We start from the raw sequence: 16,866 nt of genomic DNA on the forward strand, positions 1-16,866 counted from the left end.
CAAGACAAATAAAGTTTCATCATATCAAAATGCTTTCTAGAAAGGTTATGGTAGTTTACACTTGCACCAATGTTATAAGAAATGACCTGTTTTCTTCACATTCTTACCAAAACATCATCAATTTAATAAGTGAAAAATCGTACATTGCTAATATTTTAATTTACATTTCACTGATAACCAAGGAGTTTTTGGTGTTTTTTTTAATGTGAGTAGAGTCAGTTTTATTTGTATTTGAAACAGCATATTTATTCTAATTATAAGACCTGGTTTGAGCATAAGTAAAGAACCAAGGAGTTTCAATTTAAGAGAATCTAAACCGGTAGATTAGTTCCAACTAGCATATCATGACACCTCAAGGAACTTTATAATGAATAACACTCACTGTACCAAGGAGAGATTGATAGTAAAGAGGAAAATAAATGAGTCTTAAGAAGTGATTAATAGGTCAGACAATAGAACATCCCTCAGAGGTATAAAAACAAAGACTATATTTCAAGGAACGGAGAGGGGGGGCCTAGTAACATTAACCTAACAGGCCTCATTTTTATTAATTTACATGAACTTTAATATTTTCTCACAAACTGATTGCTTCAAGAAATAAAAATGAAACACCAGGAAAGAAAAAAACCTTGAAAGGTAATACAAATTACCTGGGGATCAAACTCATTTCTTATAAAATGGGAACCTTAAGGGAAAACATCCACATCTATAATTTTATGAAACTGATCCCAGCACTAAATTTGTATCTGCATGAGATTTTATCTCACTGCCAAAGAGGCACCTGACAGGGAAGAATGTGATGTTATCTATTTAAGAATAAATTTTAGTCCATATTTGTGTCTCCTAAAATACATTTTTCGTCCATATTTATCATTAGGATAGAAGACTTAATTAAGCTTTGATATTTGTCCAGATTGCTGTGTCCCGATTTTGGATTCAGGACCTGCAAAACAAGTTGCCTATTTGCTATTAAAAGCATGGAATAAAAGAAATGCTATTTAGTGACAATATATTCTGTTTAACAAAAAGATGGGAAATACTGCAAAGGATACAGAAAGTAAACACTGAGTCGGGACACTTCTAAACTCTCTGTCCTCCTAACAAGGAGAAACACATCAACACATATTCGTCTAGGAGTGTCTTTGCTTTAAGTAAGTGAGGATGACAGACAAACATGAAAAAGAAAAAAGAAAAAAAAAGAACTCCCTAGGTCTTTGTCCAAAACCCAAATAAAGTCTGACTTCTCTGGAGTCTCCCGAAATTGTTCGGCTTCTGTAAGTCTTTACAAATGTATGTTAAGTGTATTTCAAATGAGTCCCTTAGAATTAACATGGGCAAGCTCACACCCTCCAGGAGGACCCCTCCGACCAGGTTCTTTCCCTCCAGTTGCCAGGCAAGAGGGGACTTGCATATGTGTCTGATCACTGACCTTACAACATGTGCATCGAACAGCCACTTCCCTGACTGCACCCACCACTGAGACGATGAACGCCAGGGGGACATGGTTCGTGCTTGCTGTTGGATTTGATTTAAGGAACTAGCATCGCTCTTGACATGCAGCAAGCCCACAACCACCATCTGTTGGATTCAACTAAATTAAGAGCTACATGAACATGCTCAACTTGAAATCTAAGCAGACTATTGTAAATATTGTAGCAACAGCATTCAAGATCGCATTCTGTGGCATCCATTTTCAATCTCCACAACAAGGAGCTTTACTTAAATTTAACTAAATCAAGGGCCACGATTGCTCTTCAGCCTATTTATACCTTACCTGAACAATAACTGGATAGCCACGGGCTTCATTTCTAGCCTTGGTCATAGACACTGCCAGCACCAGGTCTGGGTTGCTCACCAGGTGAAAGGTCCTTGGGGAAAACAGGATGAGGCACATTACCGGCAGCATGAGTAGCTTAGCGGTCCCTCTGTACCATGTATCTGTGTGTTGCCTCTCAACTCCACACCTGCTCTGCGATAACGGATGTGAAGGGATGCGAATCCTTTCAGCATTTCTGCCATTTGTACAGTAAGCACAATGTTAAGCTTTCTCTCTAGAGAGTGCTGGAGGAACACTGCAGGAGGCTCTCTGCTCTTTCTGGCTGCAGCATGGGGTCAGGGTGGATGGTGGGATATCAGGGATGCTCTGCCCCAACCAGGTACCCAGCATGCATTGTCCCTCGGCACCCTCACTGCCCCGACTTGGCCTGTTGATCATCTGCAGCCCTCCTGACGTGGATACCACATGCTCCAGGCCTTCTGCCACAATGGCACCCCCATTCCCTTATGCTCATGTGCCCAGCAACCAGCTGCACCCCCCTATATGTTCCAGAGGGCTGCTTCCTACTTGTGCAGCACCCACAAACCAGGTCTGGCCGGGCAAACCAGCAAACTTCTCTGCCATCCAGCGGGCTGCAACCACACCTTTTCCAGGGAGTTCTGAACTCCAGCCCTGGGGGCCGGGGGAAGGGGGTGATGGGGGGAGGGCAATAATTCCAAGTTGGTCCTTCCTTGCATACGTCACCCCTGGAGTACCATATAGAATTTATTCATTCCTTAAAAGATCTGATAATTACTCTTTTATCAACATTGAATAATTCTTTATGTTAAACTTCCCCTGTTTAAATCACTGTATGGTTTCTGTCACCAGATTGTACCCAGACTGATATACTCTCCTCACCCACTGAATTTATGAAAGGCAGTGTGGCGGTGTGAATCCAGAACATGGATTCTGGAGCCACAATGCCTAAGTTTGAGTCCTGGGTCTACCTTTCAGTAGCTCTGCTTTGCTTAACAACTCTGTGCCTCAGTATCCTCATCTGTAGAATGGGATAATGGTGCATACAGGACTATTCATTAAATTAATGCATATAAAATGCATTGAATGTTGTCTGGCCTGTAGCACATAGTATTAGCTACTATTAACATTATTAATCATTGTGATTTTTTAAATAGCTTTCCCTCAAATTTTTTTCTAAAGGAGTTTTCCCTAAAAGTCCAAGATATATGGTGAATCTTTTTAAGTGATTTTATAATGGAGCTAACATAAAGCCTCCTTGACTGAAAAACAAAATCAAAATTATTAAGCTAAAACCCTCACATTCTTTTCCTTGCATCACTTAACAGCACAAATAAACCGAACATTCAAGGCTCTCGTTTGTATAGAAAAAGCCAGTTCTTTACATCGGTCAGCCGAGTTACATTACAGACCAGCAGTGGCATTCCTGCTGTGGAAAACACAACTCTTCCTGAATAGAAAACTTAATGATGTGGGATTGAAGGGAAAAGGAGAAGGTGGGAGGGGATCTGTTATAACAGTAATACATTTTTCCTTTCAAGACTTAAAAAATTCCAGATATCTCATTTAAATCTCTGAACAGAAAACAATGTATCCTCATTATAAAGAATTCACAAAGTACTGGGGAATACAGTCAAATTATAACCGAATTTTCAACATTACTCTGAGTGCTACAAGATGATCTCTATTAATCTTACAGTGTATTTCTTCCTTCTATTTTTAGCTAACGAAGTATCATTTTAAATCCAAAATGGGTATTGAATTTTATCAAATTCCTTTTAAGCATTTCTGAAGACTGTGCAATGCATGATCCTCTATACTGTTCATCTCTGCAGCCTCAGCATGTTGCATACTTTTCTTATTGGCACTCAATATTTTTCACATGAATGAATAAGTGCATATTTCTGCAATGACCTACGGAGATGCCAAGATTAGTTACCTAGCTATCTCTACGTTTTTGCTGACTGGAATGGATGTAGCAACGTTTCCCATGCTTCAGTGCCATGCTCAGACACGACAGTGTTGGGTTTTCTTTTCCTTTTAAAACAGTGCAGTCAATTGGCACTCGCCCATAGCAGGAGCGCCTGCATTCTGCAGGAAGCCTGAGCTTATAGACTTCACATAAAACACCCCCATGTGCCAAACAGCAAAGTGGGAAATGACTCCATGTCCCACCAATACCCAGCACAATATCACTGCCTCCTCTGTTAACATGTGCTATGTGCACACACACGTCACTTCATCTCCTGGAGCCTCAGTTTCCTTAGCTGTGGAATCGAGTGACTAGGACTAGAAGATTTTTAAGATCTCTTTCAGCTCCACATTTTTCCCTGATGCTATATTTCCCCCTCTACAATTGTGAGGGGATTTTCATCCCTGATGATTTTTTCATATATTTTCATATTTCCCTTTAGAGACAAAATGATTAATTCAGATTGTGCTAGAATTGAAAATTGGGGGAAGATGCCAAATTATCTCAAAGGTTGACAGGGGCCATTCTTCTGTAGGGCTGGGAATCAAGTGCATGAGTCTTTGGCAATTTCCTACTACCTTTCAGTGCCCCCTCACTGATTTCTTATATTTCCAGCATAGAAAACATGTTATCCCAGCAAGACCTGGATGAAAGGACTAATGGTAGAAAATTCTCGGTACAGTGACAGCCACTTAATACCTCCCAGGATGTCGGCAGTGAGCTCTATGCCTACAAATTCGGAATGGGCAGTTGCTTTTCTAAATGCAAACTGACTGCATGGGCAAAATATGGAGGATCAAAACACTGGTTCACATACATGGAATTTTCTACAGGTTTCTGCAACATAGTGCAACCAATGTGCCCGGTCTCACCAGCTTATCACAAAAAATAGGTTTGATATCTGATTACATGAAAGGAAACAAAGCAAAATGCCGAGGGAAAATGTGGAAGAAAGCTCAGAATTACTGTCACTATGCAGACACACTTCTGTAACAGGATATATATTCCTCTGAACTGTGCTTGTACCTAATCATCAAGACTTCTGCAAGTGTTTGTGAGAGTCCCTAGATGGTGACACACGTGCTCATGAGCAAATCCTGTCCTACTACCCTTCCCCCTCACTGCTCCACCTCTTCTCTCCAGACTCTCAAGTTTCTGACCAGGGATCAATCAATATCACCATCTCCCGCCAAGTGGTCTTCTCTTCGATGGCTTGACATGGGGAGACCTCCAGACAACCAAGCTGAAGAGTGTTTTGGAAAGTGGAAGGAGACTGTTCTCCTCTTTTGTATTACACGTGGTTAGATTTTCCAAAGCAGTGCTGGTCGTGGTCTGACATTTCCGAGTTTTAACAAACTTCTCTTTCTATTTTCACCTAAAGAGCCTTCCCCTCCTCCTGCTTTCTCCACAGCACTCAGTATGAAAAAACAAAACCAGTAACAGACACTCAGCATGACTTAGAACTTGACTCTCTCTTCCAATGACCAAGTGTTTCTGAGTCAAAGTCATCTCGCTTGGCTTTCTCCTGCCTAAGGGTCACATTCCCCATGCTTGCTCACCAACATTCATCAGCCATGCTTGAATTCCAACTTAAGCTCAAGCAGGATCTCTACTATAATACAGAAAGTCGAGGCAGTAAGATGTATTGCTAAGTTCCAGAAATGTAGAGATGCGGTAGCACTAGCTCTGTAGGGGCAGGGGTTTTTAAATGTTTTGTTCTTTGCTAAAGCACCAGCACTCAAAACACTGCCCCATAATAACCCTTTGCAGCTGAATGAATGAATTCTGGTCCCATAAAGCAAGCCATTTGCAGGGACAAAAGCCTGCTTCCTAGTTCTCCATTGCAAAGACAGCTTAGCTAGGATGAATGGGGCCAAGGAGCACACTCACCACGTCTGTCTACACATTGGCTTCTCAGCCTTCTCTAAGACAAGCTCAGCAAGTATTCCTTCCTGGCCGCTTTGTCACCTTAGACAGCGAGCAGAGTAAGGCTAGCTCCTTTCCAGCCCACGCTGAGCCCTCTGCTGCCACCTGACGAAACTTAAGCAATCTCTCTCAAAGCAGTGACTCCAAAGTCTTTTGTATCACAAACCTTTTGAGAATCCAGTGAAAAATCACAGCAGTTTCTGGGCGGGTGGGGGGCTGGGAGGGGAGGGGGAAAGGGGGAGGGGGTGCAGGGAATGTATTGAACCAATACACAAATTTTGTCTAGTATTTCAAGAGACTGAAGAGGCCCCTGGAGACCCACCACATAACACTAATGGTAGAAGCTGAAACAAACCAATCTAAAAACCAAGGAGTTGTTTTCTTTCTTATTAAGGAAATGTTCAATCATGCAAAAACACAGAGAGAAATGTGTAAGAAACCAACATGGACCCAAACAGCTATCCACAATCTCCCATTCTTGATTCATCCATTCCCCTCTCAACTTGAATAATTTTTGCTTTTACTAGAATTGTTTAAAGCAAATCTGATACCTCTTAATTGTATCTGTAAATACTACTATATATATACGTATATGTGTGTGTGTATATGTATGTGTGTATATATATATATATATATATATATATGATTGCATTTTTATTTTTTTCACATAACCATTCAACCATGATGACACCCAACAAAATTAACAAGCCTTCCTTCATACCATGTGGTACTGTCAAATTTCCTCTGATTGATTTGGAAATAACTTTCTGACAGTGGTTGGCTTGAATCTGGATCCAACCAAGGGTCAGCCTTGGATTGGTTTGATATATTTGTAAAAGTGAGAATTCATTTTCACTGTGGAAGTGGAAGCCATATCAGTTGGTTATCTGATGGACTAGGGGAGGGAGGGAAGTTATGCAAGAGGGGAGGGCAGGAGATTGAGTTAATGAAAAAGTACTACAAAATTTTTTTAAATGGGGACTTTTTTGAAATGTTACTTGTACCCTTCAAATTATAAAAATAAAATTAGATGAGGGTCCAGTTTTCTCTTGACCTCAATGGCCAGTTAAAACTATGAACCCAGTAGGTCAGATTTCACATTTCATATCTGAATCGATAGTAGATAAGTTGTATGTAGACTACTGACCATTTACATTTGACTTCACTCTCTTTCTCTTCCTTGAGTAGGATAAAATCTTACTGATTATGTCAAATAGAAAATCTAAAAGTCCTCAGATATACCCCTGCCTGCTCTTTGGGGATCATGCTGGTTCTCTTAGGCTCCTAGTCACCTTTTGATATATCAACCCCCAACTATAATGGGTTTACCTGCTGCCTTCCTTGTGCATCCAGCGTTGATGGCTATCATTCGCTTTTTTCTCCACCAAAACTACCTCCGTGCCTGAACGCAAGCCAGGACCTGGCACCCCCAAGACTAGCTGAGGAGCTGCACGGCTTATAATTCGCCCATCTCTGTATTCAAATTGTTGGTGGCAAAGCTTCTGCAATTTACTCTGTTTTGGAGAATGGCTGAGATAAAGAAAATCCCATTAGTGGAGGAAAATGCCCCGTGAACTTGGTTTGCTGGAGATGCAGGTTCTCGTGGCGAGCGACAATGGTGAGGCGTTATCATCAGGACAGCAGCGATGCTGTCGGCCTCGTACTGCCAAGCTGATGTGAAAAGTAGAATTCTGAGTTTATTTTCTAACAGAAATATTTATCCAATATGAGAAATTCATCAGCAAAGACAAAAGAAATTCGGTCGAAGAGATCATTTAGTTAAAGAGGAAACAGAAGTAGGAGAAGTAGGGAAGCTATAGAATCAAACCAGAGCGATATAAAGGAGCTCCGTTTAAACCATGATTGGTTTCATCCTCTATCTACACTATCCCTGGCAAATAGAATATCATTCTCCAAGTTTTTCAATCTTCCCTAACAACTCATACAATATCATAAAAGAAAAGAATGATATGCTAATGAGTTAATTTAAAGCAATCTCTTACTTAAAGATCTTAAGGCATTAAGCAGGCTTATTAAACATTAAACATCACGATGTATTGGTAATTAAATTAATTTATAAACATCTATTAAGCCCCTACTATGTGTATGGATGAATGTTAAATGTTGAAGTACCAAAACTGTTTAATTCATATAAACTGCTGTAATGTTTAGCTAATGTCTAAAGATTATGGAACATGCAAAGTACTATAGATTCCTGTCATCTCACTGGACATTGACCAGAAAAAAAATAAAATTAAAAAGGAAGAAATTGCATTTTACTAATTTTTTAAAGACATCAGGGCATCTTACATATTTATTTATAAGTTCATTCACACATTTATTCAACAAATATTATAAGCTCTGTGCTAAGTTCTCAAGAGGCAAAGTTGGATGAGCTTACTGTTTTCACAGAAAGATACAGCAGTGAATAAGAAATTAAACACAGCTAAAATGAGAAGGAACTTCCCACTAACACTTGCAAATACATCAATCAAAAACACAAGAAAAACCGAAATGTGTATGTTGATGTAAACAGAAGCCAACAGCAATGCAAACCCTCAGGGATATTTCTGTCCCAAAGTAAGCGAATCTAAGAACAGGTAGAAATCTCCAACAGGAACCCCTAACAACTTTTACCTGTATTTCTTCTGTAGTTCCACCTTTTTGAAGAGCTCTTCTTCTATTTTCTTTGGCAAACTGTCACCCTCATCAAAGGTATGAGAAGTTTCCTGCCAGGCGTACTTGAAAAGTGTGTGACAAGCCTTTATTTGGAGATGGGCTCTTGCATGTGAATCTCTATCAAGGTTCAGAAACAAACACAAGTCTACGAATTCTGATTTATACTCAGAGAATTTTCTCTGAGGTATAGTCTGGTCATATCCTGAAGGATATTAGTGGATCCACAAATCATATTTCCAAAATGGTGCTTAACATTGCAAATCTACATCCTACTAAAACATAATTTACATCTTTTAATATAAGGACATAAATAAAATTCCTCAATCACATAATAAATAGCATTCATCTTTGTTATATTTACTCAGGAAAAAAAAGGGGGGCCGTGTATTCTATTTCAAAAATTTTAAGATTAAGACTACACGATAGTTTAAAAAATTCGTAACGAATATGTAATAAGATCTCTCCCTACCCTGCAAGTGGGTCATAATTCTGCCTGGAACAGTACAACCTAGATTATTGGGTTTCATGAAGTTTATTCACTAGCCAATGTTAAAGTAATCTTAATTAACTTAACGTTTCCTGTCAATAAAGACATCTAGGGAGACTCAAATAGCATCAGCACATACGTGCCAGCTTTTGATAGAGAATAATGTACTAAAACACTTACAGTAAATAACCATCGTTTGAATAAGTGTGCCAGCCTTCTGGTTTCTGGTTAAGATGAAGATGTGCACAGTAGCATAGCCACCAGACAGACCTGCGTGTATCATGTTCCAGGCCACTGGAAGGGCACTTTTGCCTTCCGTGGGATCATGACACTATGAGAACTGCTCAGCGGAAGGCAGGATAAATATACAGGCAAGGCAGCAAATATATTTCAGTACCCCAAATATGCATATGTGTAAATAAAGTTCTCTGGGGGAAGCTATGATTGTCAAGGTCTTGTGGTAATTTGATGTAACTGTAAGCAATATGAAATTACCAAAATCTTCAGGGACAATGTCTGTGTTAGCAGAACAGACCATACATTTTTCCAATGTAACGGAAGCATTACATGTGGATATGAAGCTGGTGGGTAACAACTGCCTCATTCAGAACTGAAGCACAAGCAGCTTCTCAAGTCAAAAAAAAAAAAAAAACTCAGTCAGTTAAAAAAAAACACTACAGTGCCATCTTGTGTTAAAAATAAAACACACAGCTTTCCCACCAACTGCATTTCTTTGAGGAAAGGAGTGGGTTGGAAAGGTCATATTTGGCAGGGTATAAACAGTAATCTTCCTCAAAATCCAAATGTTTCATTTGCTAACTTGGAATTTATCTAGATGCTCTTGGGCTTCCAGACTAATGAAGTACAGTCAAGTCAATTTTAGAACAGCTATTTTTAAATCCATCTTGCTTTACATATAATTCATTCATTTTGTTCATTCACTCATTCATTCATAAAACTAATCATTCTTTAGTTGGTCATTCATTTCTTTAACATCTGTCTATGATAGGTGCAGAGTTCTAAGTATTGGGGTACAATGATGAACAGAACAGGTAAGTTCTCAGGGGTTCATGGAGCTTACATTCTAGTGGGAAGAAGAGAGAGATAATAGACGAGTAAATGAATACATAAATAAGACAAGTGCCATAAGTGGAATAAAACAGAATATTGTGATAGAACTTGGCCTGCGTGGGGTGGGGTCTGCTTTAGCAATGGAGTCAGAGAAGGCTCTTGTTAGAGATGGCATTTGAGTTGAGAACCTGGACCATGGGAAGGAGTCAGCCATGTGAGGACCTGGAGGGAGAGAATTCTTGGCAGAGAAAAGAACAACTGGAAAGGCTCTGAAGCAGGACTATGTTTGGCTCATTTGAGGAACAGAGACATTGGTGTGACAGGTATGGAGAGAGTGAGGGGAAAGGTAGGAGAAGAGGGTTAAGAGGTAGATGGGCAAGGCCTGCCCATAATGCAGTGAGGAAAAGGGAAGCTCCCCCCACCCGCACCCCAAAGCTCCATGCTTTGAAGCCTTTTCTCCCATAAAGCATCAAAGCAGAGGTTAGTGCTCCCAGAGTTTCTTCCCCATTTGCTTCTTACGTTTTCTACCAAATACCTTTACGTAGAACCTGTCTATCAAAAGGTTTCCTTCCAGATTTATATTCTAGCCTCCTGCTGTATGGATGTCCCTTCTTAAATCATTAAATCATCCCACTTATCAAATATGTCAAAATTGTCAAGCAAACATTTCTAAGAAAGTCCAGGGAAATGTTAGTGACTTTCCAATGTGAGATGATTTAGGATGGAGTCATCAGAAACGGTTCAAAGAACTCGTGAAGTTTCGCCTGGAAAAGGGACAACCCAGTGGGCTGTTGATGGTGAGCTTTGAGTATTTTAAGGACATTTAAGTAGAAGAGGAATAGAGCATAGTACAGAGAAACAGATGAAATCATTGGATGCAGATGTTCTAAATAACTATTTCAACATTAAAATGGGCTGCCTTGTAAAATAGTGATCTCCCTGTTACTAGGCATATTCAAGAAAATACTATCAAAAGGGCCGGCCTAGAATGTGCAGGAGATTCCTGCATTATGGTCTCAATGGACTCAATCACTTTTACCTCCAGGACGCCCCACTTTGATGAAATCTATGAATCAGAACAATGTAAATTTCAAAATGAAAAAGTTTGGTTCCTAAAATAAAAGTTGATATTCTTTAAGTATAGCAACAATCTTTCAAAACAGTTTATAATGGTGATATATAAATTAATTTTCAGTTATTGCAATGGTAATTGGTCAGCTATTTTGGGTTTTATAATTTGGAAAGTCATTCAATCATTCCTTCATTTATTCAATAAATAATGACTAATGTCAGTTACCCTGCTCTTCACAGATGTGCGACCAAGTTTTTGCTCTCAAAGAATTCCCAGGTTGGTGGTTGTTTGGGGGATCAGGGGTGGGGAGGAAACATTGTTACCTATGATCATTGTCATGATTGAATTCAATGATGACGAATCCTTCCAAAGGTAAGAACAGAGCACGCCAAGGCGCTTCAGGTGGAGAGAAATGAGTACGTGACTCAGAAGCCTGCTATAGTGCATAAATAGAGCAGGCCACATTCTCCATTCTCCAGCTGCTGAGCTGAAGCGTGGAGTTCATGTGGCAGGAATAAAAAAGGTAGAGTGGAGGTGGGCATGAGGATACCAGTGAGGGTCAGTGACAGGCAGGGACCAGAGTCAGAAGGGCTCAGGATTCCAGACTAAATGTTTTTTCTGTCTGTCTGTAGAGGTAGGCATTAAAGAACCGCATAAAAAGGATTGTGTTTTAGAAAGATAATTACCCATAGATGGAACTTCAGGTGTATTAGAAAGAGAAGATTATGGATATAAAGACCAATCAGAAAGCTATATCAGAGATCCAGAATGATAACCATATATTAACATGCATCCAACTTGAACCTACATTAGGAAAGAAACTTAATTGTTCCCGAAGTCCACATTTATGGAAACAAAATATGATGGATTCTTCAAATAAATGTCTGCAATTCTAAGATTCTAGTCTTTTTAAAAGAGTCACATTTTAACCAAACTCCTGAAAGTACATCACTGCGATGGTTGAACACTGCAGCTCCAGCTCTACCCTTTTGCCAGGAAACTAAACACTAGCTCTTCACTTGACATCCGTCTCAGAAACTTGGCGTGGATTCCCTTAATGGGCTCTGTGCTGTTATCAAGCAAATGAACTCAGTTCAAATACCAAGCAGGTAGCTTTTCTGGGCACACTGATTACTTACAGAATTTTACTGGAAGCACTTTCCGTTGTTAAAGCATTTTTTTGCATTTGTTCTTCTTCTGGTTCTACTGTTTGTTTCTCTTCTCCGAAACTTGCTATAGGTTGACGCACAGTAAGCTTGGCTCCAGACACAATGTCACCTTGGATTTCTAAAACAAGAGCTGAGCGGAAACACACAAATTGCTACCACGTATTAGTTACGATTGCAGAGAACTAGGAATTTGCAAACACATGCTAAAATAAAAATGCAGAAAATTTCCAGTTATTCGGTGTAAGAGAACAAAGTCTAAGAGTAACTGATAATTGTTCTTTACATTAATAAATTGGGTTTCACTTAATTTTTGTTGATTTTTTTCTTTTCAAGATGTTCTTAGTCAAAAACACTAAAAATATGTCTTTCCCAAAATAAGTTTTTGTAAATTCTAACTACTTAAATGGGCTGCATTATTTAGAGATATGTCTCCAGATCATTCTCTGGGATCCTAAACTCCTCAGTGAAGGTCCTCAATCCTCTGAAAGGCTCATGCAAAGTTTACTATACAGTGTTAAATATATACAACAGGGTAATTTTTGAAATTATATTAACAATTTTTCTCTGTTGCCTTTCTGTGTATAGGGCTTTGTCCTGGTTCCTGCAGCAGCCTTAAGGGAAGGAGGAAGAACACGAGGAGATGAGAAACATTACAAAAGGAAAGCAAAGGCGCAAAGATAGTTTTAACTTTCAAGCACAGCATATGGCCATAAGACAATGGCCATGTAAGTCAAGATGACACTGTCATAATTTAGCATTTTTCCAAATACCTTTAGCTCCCATTTAGCACTTCAAGGGTTTAAGCCTTTCCTCAGGGTTGATCTAGAGAAAACCCATCATTTCTGGGCCTGAGGGAATCTGAGGCAGAAGACAGAGGAAGGCCGAAAACCAGTATGGGGTATCTGATTCCCCTATATCCTTCACTTCAGGTATCGTAGCTATACCCAGAAAACATTGTGGACACTGCCCATTTTCAGGACACTGTGGCAAGTCACCTTTCAAGCTGCCCTTGCCACACCACACCAATCTGAACTTGGATCCGGTTTCTGGGAGGTGCAGACATGAGCCAGGATCTACTAAGTGCCTTACTGGGGGATCTTCCAGAAGTGGTTGCCAAGCAGAGGTCAAGGGGTCCTGCAGAAAAGACTTGCAGAGACGGCTACACAACCACGACCATGCTTCAGAGGGCCAGAGGAAGCAGAGGAGAGGCTGAGGCAGGCAGGAGGCACCACCGACCCAAAGCACTGTCTGAGCCAAAAGAATAAACGCCATCACCCAACCACGGATTTCAGCCAACAGTGCCCAGAAAGCAAAAGGAGCTGACTCCAAGTCCTTTCCTTCCAGAAAGGAACTAAAGTGAGATTCTGGAAACTGGGCAATCAGCAAGCCCTCCCACTAAAGGGATTATTTAAATTCATGACTGGGACAAAATTTAAACCTGATCAAAAATTTGTGTTTTCCTTGGTGAGAGTACACGCAGCTCACAAAAAAAGCCCTATTTGTTGAAGATAAAATAAAGTATGCTTTCTCTGCACATCCAAAATGTAGTGTGAATGAAACTATGCAACTCTATTGAATATAAAAATTAGTCAAAAGAGCTAAACAGCAAGATGCAGGAGTGAAATATGAGCCGTTTAAACAAACTTGGATTTTCTTTAAAAAAAACGTATCATCAAGTATTTCATTTTGGCTGTACATATTAAGGTAAATAATTCCAATACTTACCCTCCATCTTACGAGTACTGCAGAAGGTTTGAATTTTAGAAATATCTGCTGCTAAGTTCCTCAGGAAGATTTGCTTCTTCTGCTGAGCAATGGACAGGTCAGGATTGATCCAATGTTCTCCACATGAAACATACACCTATCAAAGAAATGAGCCTTTGATCCCATATACAATTATTCACAGCAGCATTATTTGTAAAAGCCCAAACTGGAAACAATCAGCATGGCCTGTAACAGATGAATAGCTAACTTTTTCTTCTTCATTTTCCTTATATGTATTACTTAAATGTCCTTAAATAAATACAAGTGAGAAAAAAATGGAGATATATTTCCATGTATTGCGAAAGAATCGGAGAAAACAGAAACTCAGTGTTGTCTTTTTTGAGGCCATTCACTGATCATTACACAGACTCATATACTCTATATGAGGACCCAGGAAAAACTTTCTCAAATTTTTCCTGTTTTTGAACAACACATTTCTTTTTCTCTTACAGACATACTTAATCCCGTAACTGTTCACGTTTCCATCTTCATGTTGGCTGCGCAGAACAGTGACAGGTTTACTTGTCACAAATATACAGGATCGTATAGCAATCACTGCTGGCTCCATCTTACCCTCCTTTCACTCATACTCCCTTTGCCCTGGTGGCCTCATCTACTTGTCTTTAAATTAAATTCATCTTCTGTATCATGTTTTAATGCAATCTACCTTAAATTTTCTGAAATAACAGTAAATGAGCACTGCAGCAAAAAAATTATATATATATATATATATATATATATATACACACAATTATATATAGTATATTGTATATTACATATTATATATTTTATATTATAGATATAGATATAAATCTTGCAAGTGATGGCATTACAGCTCACAAGAACATCTGCCAGTCTTCAAGAACAACAGACTCCATCCACTCTGTTACGCTGCCTCTGACAGGGGTCACTGGTACTTCTACTTAAGACTCTCTCAAAGGATCTTTACATTCAGAGCCTGAACTGAGTTCTGATAACGTGGTGGGAGCTTGGTTCTCTGTTCAAAGAATTTCCAGTATCGGTCAAAGCAGGTATTCTTTTCATACCTCCAATTCCATAAATAGGAGGAAAGGCTGGACTGCTAAAGTCCTTCTCAGCCTTCTCCAGCCACCCAAATAGAGTGTGTGAAAACCAAGATACCACTTTTTTTTTCTGAAAAGAGGATATTATCAGTAAGTAAGAAATCATTGAACAACTATAGTTTGAAGGCCTCAAAAAGAGGAGAGCATCTACCTCCCTCAGAGTAGAATATCACTTGCAAGTAGTTAATAATTTGGTCTTCCCTAGTTCCCTCCGTCATTTATAAAATGAGAGCATCCATCTCTTAGGTTGTGATGGTCATTAAATGAGTTAATTCATGTACAGCCCTGAAAATCATGCCTGACACACAGTAAGCTCTCAACAGTTAGTCAGCTATTAATATCACTTTCTAATGGTTGTTGAGTTAGGATAATTCTGAGGGGAAAAAAAAAAGAGAAAAGAGAGTAAAATTTGGAAGTCTTATACTTTAAAACATTTTAGTAGTATTTATATATTAGTATTTCCAGTTTCACATCCATGTCTTTACCAGTTGGTCTCTTTGAAGGTCTTTCAGGGTAAAGATTTCTTTCCCCTTTTCATTGAACAGTCTCCGAGCTGCAGAAGGTAAATTTAAAATTTCAGTACACCTGTAACAAGAGACACAAAAAGTGACCTTGTATGCAGAAAACTTCCAGCAGAGAAGAGACGCAACAAAAGAAATCAGAGGCCTGGAGCATTAATGACAACTCTCTCTGTAGGACTGTGTGGCCAGAGCGAGGCTCTGGAGCCCGTCAGACAGATCCCTTTCGAATCCCATTCCCCCTTTCCAAGCCGTGGGACATGGGCATTACTTAAACTCTCTAAGCCTAAATAAGTTATGTACTTTCCACGGTCGCTGTAAAGATAGTGAGTTGATTTTGCAAAGTGCTTAGCACAGTGCCAGGCATGATCAATAAATAGGTAGACATATCATTATTGATTTTTCAGTTCTCAATATGCCCCACACTTTCCCACTTTCTTGCTCTTCCTTCTACCTAAAATACCTTCCTTGGCTTTTACTGTTGAAGTTCTACTCTCTCTCCAAAGCCTCCAAAGTCACATCCATCACCAAGTGCTTCCTCAGCTCCCTTCTCCAGGAGTGATCTTTGTAGCCCTTTAACTTCCTTTGAAACAGAATTTTTCTTTTTTTACCAGGTTAAATATTAAACAGTGATCCCCTCCCTCCCCCTCCACACACCCCAAACAAGCACTGGGCCAGCGCTGTGGATATCAAGATGAATGACAGAGTTTCCCTGTTCCCTGAGGAACTCCCTCTCTAGTCAGGGGGAGAGACAGGTCAGCAACTCAAGTGTAATATGAAGAAGTGGGTGCCGTTATAAGCACCTGGCCAGGATCCTGTGAGACACGGAGGAAAAATAATGAATTCCTCCAGGGGAGGCTTGTCTAAGGAAGTACCACTTGGGTTGGGCCTTGACAGATGAGTGGGCAGTCATCAAGAAGGCTTAGGACCTAGAGAAGTTTTACACGGCTGCAGCTGGGTGTGTGGGCAGGAGGAGGAGCCAGATGAAGTGGGGAAAGAAGACAGGAACTAACTGAAAGCACGTAGGATGCCAGATTAATGAACTTGGCCCCTATCCCATCAACAGCAGGATGCCATTGAAGGTATGAGAGCTGAGGTGTGGTGTTATCAGATCGGCTTTTTAGAACGTTACTTGTGGGAAAGGCGAAAGGTGGACTGGAGGTGGGAGAGACTGGAATCTATATAACCAATGGAGGTTGGAGGTAAAGAGGTGGAATTGTGGAGAAGAGGAAGGAGAGCTAAAGGAGAGTGGTCGGGCATTTCCTAAAGGATGCTGTTGAGAGGATCCTGCCATTGGAAAAAGGAAAGTGAAAGATTCTGGGTAATATGTT

General features: G+C 39.9%; 1 protein-coding gene across 1 annotated transcript in view; it reads right to left on the reverse strand.

The window, feature by feature from the left end:
• Window positions 1–16,866, reverse strand: part of LOC109450795 (doublecortin domain-containing protein 1) — a 74,658-nt gene that overhangs the window by 43,872 nt on the left and 13,920 nt on the right. The window contains exons 4-9 of the mRNA XM_074336164.1: window positions 15,503–15,602; window positions 13,897–14,032; window positions 12,142–12,301; window positions 8,331–8,489; window positions 7,023–7,223; window positions 1,775–1,868 (exon numbers count right to left, since the gene is read on the reverse strand). Coding sequence (XP_074192265.1) covers window positions 1,775–1,868; window positions 7,023–7,223; window positions 8,331–8,489; window positions 12,142–12,301; window positions 13,897–14,032; window positions 15,503–15,602 — 850 coding nt within the window. The remainder of the gene's footprint in view (window positions 1–1,774; window positions 1,869–7,022; window positions 7,224–8,330; window positions 8,490–12,141; window positions 12,302–13,896; window positions 14,033–15,502; window positions 15,603–16,866) is intronic.

This window comes from Rhinolophus sinicus, linkage group LG06 (genome assembly GCF_036562045.2).
Source record: "Rhinolophus sinicus isolate RSC01 linkage group LG06, ASM3656204v1, whole genome shotgun sequence".
NCBI classification, from domain to species: domain Eukaryota; kingdom Metazoa; phylum Chordata; class Mammalia; order Chiroptera; family Rhinolophidae; genus Rhinolophus; species Rhinolophus sinicus.